At 42.4% G+C, this 15732-nt stretch overlaps 1 protein-coding gene across 3 annotated transcripts in view; it reads left to right on the top strand.

Annotated features, from left to right (window-relative positions):
- The window catches only part of Oprm1 (opioid receptor mu 1), a 46272-nt gene extending 30757 nt beyond the window's left edge, over positions 1 to 15515 (top strand). For all 3 annotated transcript variants that reach the window (XM_051205987.1, XM_051205985.1, XM_051205988.1), the window contains one exon: positions 15407 to 15515. In XM_051205987.1, the coding sequence (XP_051061944.1) occupies positions 15407 to 15445 (39 nt within the window). In that variant the 3' untranslated portion in view covers positions 15446 to 15515. The remainder of the gene's footprint in view (positions 1 to 15406) is intronic.
- The last annotated feature ends 217 nt before the right edge of the window (positions 15516 to 15732 follow it).

Raw genomic sequence — 15732 nt, 5'->3', positions numbered from 1 at the left:
CTTGCACAGCCAGAGAGTGGAAGGGATGCTAATTGGAGAAGCTCTGTCCTAAGCAACTAAAAGGTTTGCTTTAAAAATACATCCAATTAGCACTTAGCGTTATCGCTCCTGTGTAGCAGCCTCAGATAACATAGAAGCACATTAGCCTGGGACTGGCTGCTTCCCAGAGACCCAGCTGGGAGAGAGAGCTGGACCCAGAGGAGAAGCTTCAAGGAACAGAAAAGATGCCCTGACACACTTGGAAAATTACCACCCATCTACATGCATGGCTTTCTTTATGGGGAAGGCAGTGGGGGAAGATGTCTGGAATGATGGGAAATCCTGTGGTGGTTATTTTTCAGGCAGCCATTCCAACCAGATCTGAAGGATCTGTGCCAATGGGAATTATTAGATTCACTCAGAATCCCAATCTGATGGGCAGGTGTGGTATTGACTGTGGGTTTCATGTTTATTCGTTCATTTGTTTAAAATAGCCATCCTGTTAGGAAACAATGCTAACTGGGTTGGTGTGAACGTTTGAGTTAGAAGTAGGAGAAGTGTGTCATGTTGATCAATGTTTATGTTCTATTTGTGTTTTCTCCAAAACATATATAAACTATATGCCACGTATCATACATCGAGCACATCAGTCATGTTCCTATTCTGTCAAACCTCCCCCAGGGTGTCTGTATTATGACAGCAGAGCATTGAGGCCATGTCCACACAGCACAAAGAAAAGTGACAATGTGACAGTTACCAAGGTAACTTGATAAGCCATGCAAGAAAGTTCTATACCCAGCTTAAATTTGGAGTCACGTGTTCTAGCTGAAAGCATCTAATTAAGCTTTTCATGTGCAACAAAATATTCCAATGCCTAGAGTCCAGAAGCAGCCATCTATACAGACTACAACAGTATGGTACATCAGTAATTTGGGCCAGGCTTGCCTGTGCTTTGAGTTTTAGCTGTTTTTCACTCAAGCTAGCCACCTGATCCAAGTCAACCACAGCAGGGATCGCTGGACCCACCAACTCTCATGCTCTACAATGTTATCTCAAGCTTGTCTACATCCTGGCCACAGGTTCTGAGGAAGAGAAGAGAGATCAGGCACCTTCAGGCCTGGTGACAGAATTAGAAAAAGGTGTCCTGGGGAGATGACTCAGTGGCAAAAGTATTTGTTACACAGGCATGAGAATCCAAGTTCAGAACTCCAGAACCCATGTGAATACTGAGGGGCAGGGGGTGACAGGCTGCCTGTGGTTGCAACCCTGGGAAGACATGAGACAGGGTATCCCTAGAGAAAGCTGGCTAGGGAAAGCAGCTTTGGTAGTGAGCTCTAGGCTCAACTGAGAGACCCTACCTCAATTAATAAGATGGAAAGTGATCAAGAAACTCTCCCAACGTCAACCTCAGGTCTCTCTGCATGCACACGCATACATCATTCCATCATTCTTAAAGTAAATGACAAAGCTGCATCCATGCTTACTATGGATCAAACAACCTATCAGCCTAGGTTTGAATGGGTGGGAGGGAAAGTCTCTTCTACCTCCTGATGACAGCAGCTATGATCACCTTGTGAAGAGATGAAGCAAAAGGAGTACAAAGGTCATTGAGGTCACTGTCACGCGTGTACAGTAAACAGCTACCCCATTGCTCCCTAATGGTAGGTACACATCCTTCTTCTCCTTCTTCCTTCTTTCTTCTTCCTTCTTCCTTCTTCCTTCTTCCTTCTTCCTTCTTCCTTCTTCCTTCTTCCTTCTTCCTTCTTCCTTCTTCCTTCTTCCTTCTTCCTTCCCCTTCCCCTTCCCCTTCCCCTTCCCCTTCCCCTTCCCCTTCCCCTTCCCCTTCTCCTTCTCCTTCTTCTTCTCCTTCTTCTTCTTCTTGTGCCTCTGGTATCTACCTATGCAGTGTCTGAAACACTGGAAAGCACTTCACAGGTACCTACGGAATGGATGGCTAAGGGAAGAGCTGTGGTATTTTACATACAGAGGTGTATGAAAGACCTCTGTCTAGAGTAACTAACTGACCACTCAAGTGACCCCATAATACTGACATTTTCTTTCTTTTGTAATGGAATGGCCACTCAAATACCCCCATAACACTGCAATTTGGGGCCCACCATTCAGAAACAATATATCATAGGCTTTCTCCACCCCAGGCTGTGGTATTCTGATCGGAAGTTATACTTTGCATCCTGTCTTCTACTTAGATTTTTAACAAGATGCTTTAAAAGGCCAAGGCCTGGACTCACGACCCTGAAGGAATCTTGTCATCACTGAGAATGGGACAAGGGTAACGTTCTCCTCTGGACTTGGTTCCTCTCAGGCTCAGTTTTCTGGCCCCTCTGCAGGGCCCATGGTGACTTTTATGTTCAGTGTGTCATCTTTATGGATTTTTTTTTTATCTTGCTTGGGCAAAGCCCAGAGAAAGTATTTGTGTTCCATCTGTTCCTGTTACAATTGAGTTTCCCCACCCACATAGCATCCTGCTGTCCTGTTGAACTGGACTTTGTTTCCTCTACGGACTCTAAGCCACATGAGTCTCATTCAGACCTGAAATGTCACTGTCCACTCAATGCCTTTCCTGCCTGATTTTTACCCCTTTAACCAACTTGCAGTTGATACCTGAGTGATTCTGAAAATGTTTAGCATCGTATAAGGAAAGAGGGTGACTCTGTTAAGTCTATGGCAATTATTTACATACACTATAACCATAGTAGAATGTGTTGATACTTTCCTATATCAACATACAAATTAAAAGGTGACTGTGTGTGGTCCAACACATCTTTCCCATAACAACTCTGACTGCTAATCATGTGAGCACAAATGTTCACAGAGGTTAAATGATTATACAATTCCCAATAATCAGTAACAGGCACACTCCACACAAGCACCACTGATTTTGAGGACAACTGAGAGCTGTGCTCTTCTGACCCCCCATCCCAATGTTAGGCTTCTTTCTGTGACTGTGGCGTGACCATATCCAGAGATTCTCGGCCTTCATGGCAACCTCCAGACAATGAAGGATCTGTAAGATACCCTTGAAGGAACTATGGCTCATTGTGTGGGGCCAAGAATCTCCATTTTAAGTAAAAGATTATACCAAAATTTCTGATTTAAATAGTAGGCGAAGTGCTTGCTACAAGAGTCTATACCCTTAGCACAAAAACTCTAAGTCGTATAGGCCTTTAATCTCCAGGTTATGTGGCACCTATCTATAATCTCAGCACTGGGGGTAAAGAGGCAGGTAGATCCCTGGAGAAGAGCTAAAATAGCAAGTTCCCAGTTCAGTGAGAGGCTCATCCCAAAAGAGGAGTTGAAGAGAAATAGAGGAAGAGAGGAAGGCACCTGAATTCAACAGCTGGTCTCCATACACACATGTCCACATAGCATGCACAAACATTCATAGACCATACACACATGCATTTATAGAACATACACACATATGCACACATAGTAAATAAATTGTACCTCTTCCCTCAATTACTACCATATTTGATGAGCAATTGTTGTATGTTTTTCTAGCCAAAGGAAAGCATCAGATTTAGGAAATAATATAGCTACCTTTGAAAACAAGCAGTCACTTTTAGCAATGAGCCTTACAGGGTTAAGTCCTGCAACAGCAGTAAAGCTAACATCATGTTAATTTCTCCTCACTGGCATGGCAAGGCCATTCCTAAACCCTCTGATTACCATTTTGAAAGCATTTTCTTAGCATCTCAATCCGAAGAGCAGGCCAAGTATCAGCAGATACTCACATTTGAATAAACTATAAAACTACAGTCTTCCCAGAGAAGGAAACACAAAAGCCAGATCTTTAAAATGAACTACATCACTCTCAAAAAAAAAATGGATTCATGGTTTTTTTTTGTAAGACATCTGTGGAGAGCTAATTTGGGAAGGAAATGATTTCAATTCCATGACAAAAGTGCCAAATGAGAATAGCTCACAAAATTATGGTACTGGACCACATTAATGCATTCTTTGTGAATGAAACCAAAATGGCTTTTCTTTTAGCTCTTTGGTTCAAAAGGAAAATGGTTCAATTACCATGCATGCGTGTCATGTGCCTGTGTGTATGAGATGAATGAGCATCTTTACATATATCTGAAATTAGAGTTATCTAGGCTTATGTGAAGGTATACCACAGATAACAGAAGCAACTGGTATGTTCCATCATTTAACTATAATAATAATAAAGTATTATTTAATTAGAAATAGGTCTATTTACACGCTTGGCTTTAATAACATCTATAGATATGTCTGTAGCAGGAGAGTATATATTATTTAATCGTATGCATTTGCAGCATGGATTGTGACAATGTTTATGGGAGAATTTAGCCAGTGTCATAATTAAAATACAGACTGAGAACTAACTAAATTACAATTAATTTTATGGCCCAGACTGTCAATCAATCTGGTTCAATGTCAATCAATCAACTTCCCTGCTCTCTAGGTTTTGTTTTGTAGTGATTTTGATGTGTCTTTTTCTTTTGGCAGGGAGCATTTAAAAGATTAGATGAACGGATATGAATAACATCTAATTTCCTTGTGCTTATTTTCCCCATTACTGTACATAACTCTTAAAATGTAGCTACTATTTCTCTTTTTAAAACTATTTAAATTAGATGTTATCACACTTGGCTAAACTTAAATAGCAAATTCTTCATTTGTAATTATCTTTGATGAAAATATTCTCATTTATGAAATTTGCTATTTTGAAGACTTTTTTAATTTTTTGTGCATGTGTGTACTATGCATGCCAAGGCCAGAAGATAGCATCAGATTCTGGAGATGACCGCTCATTGTGCTGAAATAGGTATCCTCCAGACAAGTGACATACAAGAACAGTTTATGGAAGAGAACTTTAATAAATAATACCTTAATCAAGAAAAGGCCTTTTTAAAAATTTTTGACAAGAAAATTCAATTAATAAATTACAGAATTAATAATATGGAATGGGATATGACTTATGAATTTGACAGTAAATCAACTGTTTAACATCTATTGCAACTTACAGCTAAGAATATCTTGCTGCATTTTATTCCTTGTGGTTCAGCTAAAATGCCATCATATTCAAAATACTCTAAATATAACTAGATACAGTCTCATTCAGATCCCATAGACTTAATGTTACTTTTGAGTTTCTCTTTCAGAGAAAATGGCCTACCACCCTTCTCAGCCCCAGATAAGCACACAAATGCTATATTAACTATATAACTGTTGGCTGGTGGATAGGGCTCCTTACTGGCTAGCTTTCTCTTAATTATTAACTCATAACTACTAATCTATGTATTTTCACGTGGTCTTGGCTTGCCGGAGAAAGTCCAGACCTGTTTCTCCTTTGGTGGCTACATGGTGCCTCTCCGACATTTCCCAGGATTCTTCTCATCTCCTAGCCCCGCCTATCTTCCTGCTTCTATCAGCCAGTGTTTTATTAATCAACCAATAAGAGAAACACATATACAGAAGGACATCTCATCCCCCATCACAATAGTGTTTTAAGGAGATTTGAAAACCTCTACCAATCTCTATAACTACATACAGTGTTTAGTTATGATCTGAATTTAATAATGTCATGATATAGCTTTATGAAATTTTATCTTATTGTCTGCTTAGAAGCATCAACCACTAGAGAAATACTGTGAATAATCCAACTTACTAGACAAGGTTCCAAGAATATTAGAATACAAAGCGATATAGAGGTTGCTAGAGAAAATTTGCAGTCCAAAAATTCAATTTTGTTTCATGATAAGCAACATGAACCAAGACACCTAAACCATGATGGCTAGACTAGAAAGACAATTCTAGTATCTGAGACTAAAGAAATGTTAGCTTCACACAGACAGACCTCACATTTGAGTAATGGAATAAGCAAATTAGATACACAAGCAAATGGTGGCAGGAGTCAAAATATCTTCATGTAGTTACCTGAAATATCTTCACATATCACCTGGAATTCACACAACAGGAAAAGACAAGACTACAAAGGACCTGGTAGTTACCATACACTTAGAGCAATGTGAGCACTGAACTGGCCTTATCCAGTATCACTCCACTAATAAAGCCAAGAAGGAAGTATAGGGAAGGCATTCCAATATAAACAAAGAGACAAATTTAAAAAAAAAAATCATTGCCATGTTATTAAGAGACAAAAAGCTGCAACTTAATTCTCAACCTAATTCTCAAGTCTCTTCATGTTGAGACTTAAAAACTAGGGCAGGAAAGGGAAATGGCTATCTAATTAGGATGGTGTGTTTTGCTGATCTGTCAGGTTCTTGTAGAATACCATTATGGTGAACTGTTAGTACCATCTACATGAAAAAAATAAGGGGAAAATAAAAGCTCAACAGACAAATCTCAGGGTATGTGACTTATTTTCAACATAGAAGTAATACAATGTACACAGCCCGTAGTCAGAAAAGCATCTTGCACTGACAAGCCAACCATAGGGCATCAGGCCCGAAGCTGTGAATCGATTTGCAGTTCTAAGTTTCACGAAAATAAATAGCAGTATCTCAGAATTCCAGACATTCACCAGAATTCTAAAACTGATTGTTGAAACTCATTCCCATACGTTTGAATAATTGCCCTGAATACAACCATATACAAAGAAAATGCTAAAACTTTAGTTCTCTGGAAGCGGAGCAGGAGCAGGTTGCTCATTGTTTGGGTTTTCATTTTTGTTTTGCTTTGTTTTGAAGCTTACTACTCTCTGGCTACAAGTATGAGGGAAACAGTCTGTGTAGCTTTAGGATATGTTTTTTTATCTTATGAGTGACACATTCTTTTGTTTTGGATACAATATCTTTGCAGAAAATAGATTTATTTTGAAAAGGCATGTACACAGAGCCAGGAGAAGCATGCCAAAGATATTATATCTCCTTATGGCAAATGCAAGCTTGGAAACCAGGTGCCATGCTTCTGCTGACAATCCGACAAGCCCTAGACTGAGTACATTGTGTGCTGGTGGCTGTTGAAGGGACCTCTTCATGACCAGAAGGCCACTGACCTTACCTGTCCTAGAATTAGAATGTAGTTGATGTCATTATTCAGGTTCTGAGGGCAGTTTCTCTCGGTGAACAAAAACTATCACTTAAGCTTTCTCCCACTGCAGAAAAAGATGCAGTACACAAGACAAAATTCACGCCACGTTAAAAGCAGGAGGGAGCATAGGGAATATCATGTGTGGATCCTCTGACCTACTAGGTTCTTCTCCACTCCTTTACCAAATTTGGTTAAAATGCTACTGCATTGTTCACCCACCTGTATCACTAACCATTAGAAACTTCATAACAAAAACTGGGAAAACTACTCAGTTGGTAGTGTGCTTATCTTGCAAGCATGAGAACCCCAGAACCCACGTGGAGCCTTTTTGCATGGGCTGGACATGATGGTGTACACTCTGAACCCACATGATCCTTTTTGCATGGGCTGGACATGATGGTGTACACTCTGCAAGGTGAGCAGATGGGTCCCTGGGAATTGCTAGCCATCCATGCTGACCTAACAGCATGGATGTGTTCCCTGAGAGATTCAGCCTCAAGGAACAATGGACAGCATCTGAGGAACAGCACCGAAAGTTGTCCTCGGAGCTCCATGTGCATGAGCATGTGTTCTTACATACACAGAGACAGGCAGACAGACAGACGTGTTTAAACAATCTTCTTGCCCCATGCTGCATTAGACCCAGTGGGGAATGGGTGGCAGTAAAAGTTGGAGCTAGGGACTCAACAGGAAACATGCATCACACCTGAACGTCTCATGGAAGAGACTGTTCTGCACGTAGCCCATCTGCATCAGTGTGCTTTAGAAATGCCACCCAGAGCTTCTTGTCCCCATATCCGATAGAAACCTAGACAGTGCAATCAGGAGTGAGCTGAAATCCCACCATGCCTGTCTCAGGCAATGACCCTGGAAGAAAGGATGGGCTCCTGTTACTTAGGAACACTGGGATCTCTGCCTATGAGTCATCAGCTCCAAATGGTTTTTGTGTGACTCTGTTTTTATGATTTCTCTAATGAATGGGGTTTTTGAAGTCTATTACGGACAAACACTGACCAGCTCCCGAAGTAACCGACTCAGTTGCTGGCTTCGGTTGCAACTTTAGATGGCTTTGCAAACAGGGAAGAGAGTGTGGAAGAGCATAAGAGGGCTGCAAAATCAAACATTAAGTCAACATTTGCATCCAATGCGTGTGGGCACATCCCTTCCCTTCTCAGGGTGCATTTCCTTGTGTAGATTGACAACACTGAGAAACATAATCTCTTACATTTTCTCCAGCCCTGAAACTATGGGAAATCCTTCGATCTTTATATGGAGAGGAACTAAACTTCCTTAAGTAAGTTTCACCTTGAAGCCTAAAAGCTTTTCAAATATATGTATATGTATATGTATATGTGTATATATATATATATATATATGTTTACACACACACACACACACACACACATATATATAATAAAACAGAACTGAATGGGCTTTTCTAGTTGACTTCCTGCTTCCTGGAAAAGTTACAGTTTAAAAGACTGTTGATAGAAAGTGGAAAATTATCTATGCCTCTAATGTCATCAAATGCCAGCTCCACAGACATGTGTGACTGTGAGGTCCTTCTTGTCAGAGAGGAGCTCAGTTACAGAGTTGTGATGGTGATGTCTCAGCAAGCGCTTCCACAAATCCAAGGATGATCAGAACAGATGCAGGGGAGCCGAGAAGACAGCAGAGCCACCAGCATGTCCTCTGCCTCACTGTACAACACAGTGAGACCAGACCACTGGCACACATGGTGAGCTGCACCACAGTTGGGAGCCCAGAAAAAAAAGGTTCCATATGTTTTGCAGCAAGTGAAAAAAATAGCCTGATCTTCCCTCCCCAAGAAGAAGCACCACAAAGCTATCCTGTAGTAATCCTGAAGCTGTTGGACAGTGATGGCTCTAAACTATGTGACTAGCTGTCACCACTCAGAACCACCAGGGTTTGCAGCCTCGCACAGAAAGCAAAGACAGACAGAGACGCTTAGGCCTCTGCATCTCCTCCAAACCCACCTGGCAATCTGTCATCTTCTAAAGCTGATATGCCCACATGGACATGCCACGCCATCAGCAACGGAGGTTGGATAGTTGCAAATGCTCAGACCAGATCTGTCTCTGTTTACGTCAATCAATACTTGATTATAATTACTGCCAATGAAATACCATCCACGGAATGAGGTTGATGGGTGGTAGTGAGCTTAACCGTGTACTATAGTACACTGGGCAGATTCAGTAGCATATGTCCCAGAGGAGACAAACAGGTCTAATTTCAGATAGCCACTTAGTTTCCTTACTCACTGTTTATATGCATTGTGACAGCATGATGTGGGTACTAAAGTTAAAAAAAAGAAAGAAAAGAAAAAAGGGGGGAAAAACCCAACAACAAAATATTTGGAAGCCATATCAATCCTCCACCCTGTTCAGCCACACTATGGGTGAGGCCAATCAGAGACCATCTATCATCACAGACTGCTGACTGAGACAGAACCGTTCATTTCTTTCCACCTCATCGTCTACAGTCTGTAGAATGAAAGATAGATTCCTGAGTTGTCCCTAGAATCTGTACTCTGATTTGATGGACAGTCCCCACAATGCTGTGAGGAAGAAGGAAACCAGATGGCCCCGGATATGTATTCTCTACCTGGGGTCTCAGTAAAAATCAAAACCCTAACTATCCACAGAGTGCGCCACTGCCACTGATGGTGAGGTCATTAAGAATGAGCTTGGGTCTGGAGAGATAGTTTAATGCCTGAAGTGCTTGCTAGGCAAACCTAAGGACATGAGTTTGGAACCCATTACCCATATAAACGCCAGGCCCTGCAGGGGACATCTGCAACCCGAGCCCTGGGGAGGGGGTGGACAGCCAGCCAGCTTAATCAAATCACTGAACTTAGGATGCAATTTGAGGAGTCAGTGTCTCAAAAATAAAGCGGAGGACAAAAGAGGAAGTTAACACACATTGTCTGGCCATCGACATGCAAGGTCTCTCTCTCTCTCTCTCTCTCTCTCTCTCTCTCTCTCTCTCACACACACACACACACACACACACACACACACACACACACACACAAATTAATGAGCCCAAGAGCAATCTTGCCCTTAGAGAGAAACCACATGGGCTTCTCTGCTTTTCATATAAACATACAACAGAATGGGGGGGAGGGGGGTTGCCCTTCTCAGGCCCCACTGATAAACTTGATTTGGATCATCATTGCATTGGCTCGCTTAAGCCAGATAACCATAGTCACCCAGTGGCTGTAGTCTAGGCATTATACATTACATACATGCATACATACATACATACATACATACATACATACATACATACCTGAGGAAACTCTGTTGTCAAGAGAGGCATGAGAATGGCCCTGAGCATAACTAACGTAACTGTCTGTGAGTTCTAATACAAGAGGGATTCATTGCTAGAGCTGCCTCTAATAACATCAGGCACAGCGAGGTAATTTAGGGCCGAGCCTGCCAACGGCAGTTCCTCTGCTCCCACAGCAGGTGGACAGAGGTAGTAAATGCAGCAATAGCACACTTGGCAGGACCACTGCTTACTTCTGGTGAGTCGCGAGTTTGTTCAGCCAGGCTGAAGCTGTGAGATAACAGGAATGTCATTATGTCCACCCTGGACCTCCAGGGTCTACCGTGTTCCTTCTGCCGGTGAACTGGTTAGTGTCAGGAGTCCGGGCATATGGGTTTACAATCCCAAGGGGTATTGCTGGCTAGGAGCTGACTCCATTCCCAGAGACCTGAAATTCAAAGGGGCCTCTGGATGATCTATTGCAATAGCTTTCCAATGCCACCTGCTATTTAAGTTTCTGGCCAAATTTGATCCAACTCCCATTTAATTCAACGGAATGGATACACAGATAACACCTGAACAGTCCCACTTGGTGCCCGGCTTCCTTTCTGATAGTGGCAAGCCAAGGTTAGGAATGATTTCATTGATGTCTCTAAAATGGAACCATATTTTTTCCAAGGTCTCCGACATAAATGGTTGATGGCTGTGTCTTATCAGAGCTAATGAGTTTTCCAAGATCATTTATTGGGGGGCTATGAACACAAAATCATCAGTGTGATGGTGCCAGCTCAGGTTTGGGTAAATGGGATTGGCTTGTATTTTGATTCTCCAATATGGTGGCAAATAGCAGGAGAACTCAAACAGTATTTCAGGGATGGGAGAGAAGGTTGAATGAGTAAGACTGTGTACTCACTCCTCTTGCAGAAGACTTATGTTCAGTTCCCAACACAATGCACACTCGCACACGTGTGCACACACACACACACACACAAATGGAGTGACTACAATTGTAACTGTAGTGCTTTGACTGCATAGTAACATGATTTAGAGTCTTAGGTAGAGAAAGAATCATCTTTGGTGGTAAATAGGATTGAGAAAAATACAAGATGGAAGTTGTGGTGATTTGACCAAGAACAGCCTCCACTGGCTTGAACGTTTGAATGCTTGGTCCCTGGTTGATAGAATCGTTTTAGGAAGGATTATAAGGTGATGCCTTGGAAGAGGTATCTCTCTGGTGTGGACTTTAAGGTTACAAAAGCCCAGTCTGTCTGTCTCTCTCTGTCCCCCTCTCTCCCTCTATCTCCCTCTGTCTCCCTCTGTCTCTCTCTGTTTCTCTCTGTCTCTCTGTCTCTCACTGTCTGTCTCTGTCTGTCTCTGTCTCCCTCTGTCTCTGTCTGTCTCTGTCTGTCTCTGTCTCTCTGTCTCTCACTGTGTGTCTCTGTCTGTCTCTGTCTCCCTCTGTCTCTCTCTGTCTATGTCTGTCTGTCTCTGTCTCTCTGTCTCTGTCTCTCTGTCTCTGTCACTCTGTCTGTCTCTGTCTCTGTCTCTCTGTCTCTCTGTCTCTCTGTCTCTGTCTCTCTGTCTCTGTCTCTCTGTCTCTGTCTCTCTGTCTCTCTCTGTCTCTCTCCTGCTTGTAGACATATGTAAGCTCTCAGATACTGCTCCCACGCCATGCCAGACTGACTGCTGTCATGCTTCCTGCCATGATGGTCATGAACAAACCCCCTGAAACTATAACCAAACTCCCCAACGATTGCTTTCTTTTATAAGTTGCTGTGGTCTCTTGCTGGCAATAGAAAAGTAACTAAGACAGAAGTCCAGCGTGACTTAGATGTGCTGTCGCAGCCAGTTGATTCGTTTACAGTCACAGTGCCCAGGACTGCAGGCTACAGACTTACAGCAGCCAGTGCTATTGTGGTAACTGAATTCATCCACCGGAAGCCTCCAGATCCCATTAGCTTTTGTCACTGGCCACACAGAGTGATTATATTGAGATGTTGCATTTTTCATTAGTCTTGTGGGGTTAGCATCCTCTCATCGAGGCTGTGGTTTCCTATACTCTTCCTAGAAATTCTAAATTGCTTCCTTTTAAAACACAGAAGAGAACCAAAAGATGAGCTATGACTTCCTTGCGCATCTCCCACAAATGGTTCTTGCAGAAGAGAAAATTCTCCCCGCTTGAACACTGAAAACATTCATAAGACAAGCATGCCAATTATCAGTAGAAAAAGAGACTGTGGTGCCGAGCAAGGCAGCCTCACTCATGTTCACAATTACTCCATGTCCTATCGTACTGTTTAAAGTTTGTCTGATGAAATGTATGACCTGAGCCCCACAAGAGAAGCCAGTGCTTAGTGATCAGGCACATTTCAAAAAGATGTAGAGGTTCACCTTCATCCCAACCCCTCTTGCCTGTCTCCATCGTACATTCCACTGGACAAGTCCTCTGGTCTCCCAAGGTCAGCAAGAAGCGCCATAAAGAAGCAATTGCTCTAAGACAGCCACGCATGTTCCTCTAGCTCTTCTGCTGATCTCCACAAGGGAATTGTGTCCCATAGAAGCAAGGTTTTAACCTGTAACAATCATCTTCCTTTTTTCAGAGAATGGGGGTCATGGTGCAGAGATTGGACTATGCTTCTCTATGGTGATTGTCCAAAGTGACCATTCTTTGGGTATCTCAGTCTTCATGGGCATACCCATCTGGCCTTGGGTGTTTGGGAATGGGTTGGATGTTCCCATTCTGGGCTCTGTTTTGGGATTTCAGGGGACTTAGAGAGGTGCCTTTCTTCTGGGCAGCTTATGGCCCTAAGTGAGCACATTATCAGTGTAAGTTCCTCCAAAAGCAGTTGTGTAAAGGATTTGACTTTTCAGAGGGAAGAGCAATTTTATAACCTCAATAGTTATGTGCCTAGGGAGGGAGGGTCTTTCCATTCAGTGCTGAGTAAGTTGAGAGTGTTATCAGCCTCCACATTTTGAATAGCTTCTCCATGGAATCATGCAAAGAAGTCCTCTCGTGTTGATCACAGGTAGTGATTAAAACAGAAATTCAAAGTAGTCACCAGTAGTCATCCTCACTGTGGGAAGTGAATCTGTCTGATAATAGTCACTGTCCTTAAATATAGGATCTCATATGAGGGAGTCTACCTGCTCCCGGTGGCCTGTAAAAGTGAAATCTTCGCTCAGTCATCCTCATAATGATGGAAAGCCAACGGTTCACAGTGCATTTCCTATTAATCAAAGCGTTCCTAGTCTCCCTGACTTTACCTATCAATACTGGTTTGTACCATAGGACTCTCTCCGGGGACATGCTGCTCTTTAGATGTTTCTACTTGCAACTTAGGTCTAGGTAACCCTGATAGGATTCATAGAAGGCTCCCCAGGTGGCAACTATAAATACTTGTTAAATTTCACCCCTCTCTCATCAACCTCTGCCCATTATCCCAACTCATTTTTATATAGAAGTAGGACAGGGGTGGGCCATTCATTGTCTCATCCTACACCACATTCCCACCAGCCACAAAAACATTTCCAAATGTGCCTAAACTCAGACCACAAACCTTTGTCTTTTCTTTACTTACCTTGACATTCCAAATCTTTTATCACTTTGGGGGCTGAATCCCGACTTCTTAGAAGATGGCAAAAAGCAACAAGACTCCAAAGGAGATGACTAAGCAAGCAGGTGGCCCCGCCATAGCCAACTCTACGGATTGCAGCAGGAAGATAATACGACTCAGTTCATTACAGTGCAGCAAACAACAGACCGTGAGCATGCCAGTGCCACTTCCTCTGTGCGCAGATCCCACAGGGTAACGCCAAGAGACCAGATGGCAGCTACACACACACCGGGTTCTGTCACAGTCAGCAGACCCAAAGCCAATGTCTCAGCACATGAGGGAAAAATAGAGCCAAGCCTGCTCCTCAAAAGCAAGCACCAACATAGAGGTCTTGGCTGCCTACATGACGAGTCACGGAAATGGTCAGCTATGTTCTGGCACGAGCAGCATCAGTGTCCATTGACTTCTGGCCCGTGATGGGCTGCCCCCTCTGATGAGGCCATCAGTTTGATCAGGCCTTTGTTCTTAGGGAATGCATACCGTCATGACATTAAATGGTTAAAAACATAGTCTGTATGAATATGTGGGCACACAAAGACAAAAGGAGAGAACGCCTGTGGGATGACTGTTGGCAGATGGAGCTGTGTGAAAAGTGGAAGAACATCTTTTGTGCCATTCAACTTATGCACCTTTCCTGAAGTTTGAAACTTACTCAAAAACATTAATTTCAAAAACCAAAACTCAAAACCTTGCAATCCTTTATACTTACCATGCAAATACCTTCGTACCTCAACAGTTACAACAACAGGAGAAATAAGAGCTTGCTTCATTGCAAGGCATTCCATCCTCATAATCCTCTTAGCTTATTTGAAAATGCCACACAACGTTCTCACATACCGGGGGAAGAATCCATGTTGCTGCTCAATGGACATGCTTCATGGTGGGAGTTGAATGGCAATGTACTCCACACCCACTACTTGAAAACAGACAGAAATTTTAAGAATTGGTTGCAAAATTAAAAAAAAAAAAAATGTTTTCATTGAGAAATAAGTTGTAAAAGAAAGTCATTCAATTTCTTTTTGAGGTTTTGGTCCAGTCATTAATGATGCAATAGGGAAGGAAAATGTAAATAGAGCAATATAAATGCATTTTCTAAGGTCTATCCTACTGGCACATTTCTACAATCCTAGCACTCAAGAAGCTGAGGCAGGATGATCTTGATTAAGCTCAGCCTGGGCTACTGAGTAAAATTCTAGCTAAAGAAACAGATACATTTATTTTTTGTTGTTGTTGTTGGTTTTTTTTTTCAAGGAAAGCCATCAGTTGCAGTGTATGTGCAAACATATTTATAATGACCCAAGAGACATTTATAATAACTAAAATATTAACCAGTGTCTGAGCACTTGACGAGGATGGGCTACAGATGAAGATACACATGACAGTGTTCAACACAATTCTTCCGTCCAGAAGATAACCATAAATGTGTTCTCTGATTCATCCCCAAGTACTCACTACCTTTGTTCTTTCTCTTCTTTCAGCTAGAAAATCTGGAAGCAGAAACTGCCCCGTTGCCCTAACTGGGTCCCATGCCATCCAGAACCTCGCTGAACTTAGAAGCCACCATCTCCTTGGAATCAGGTTGCTGTCAGGGTGTGTAGGAGGTTTTGGTTTCCTAGGAAACCACCTGATCTTGCATCATTCAAAGTCAAGTCTGTCCTCTCTGGCTACTTCACTCTGCACATGAGAGACACCCATACTGTAACAAGCACTTGGAAGGGAGAGATTGTATGAGACTACTGAATCCAGCTTCTGTACAGAATCACTACAAACACATGCAGTGGACCACAATACTCTGTGGTATGTG

Source organism: Phodopus roborovskii, unplaced genomic scaffold (assembly GCF_943737965.1).
Source record: "Phodopus roborovskii unplaced genomic scaffold, PHOROB, whole genome shotgun sequence".
Taxonomy (NCBI): Eukaryota; Metazoa; Chordata; class Mammalia; order Rodentia; family Cricetidae; genus Phodopus; species Phodopus roborovskii.
This window is presented reverse-complemented; position numbering and strand designations above follow the sequence as displayed.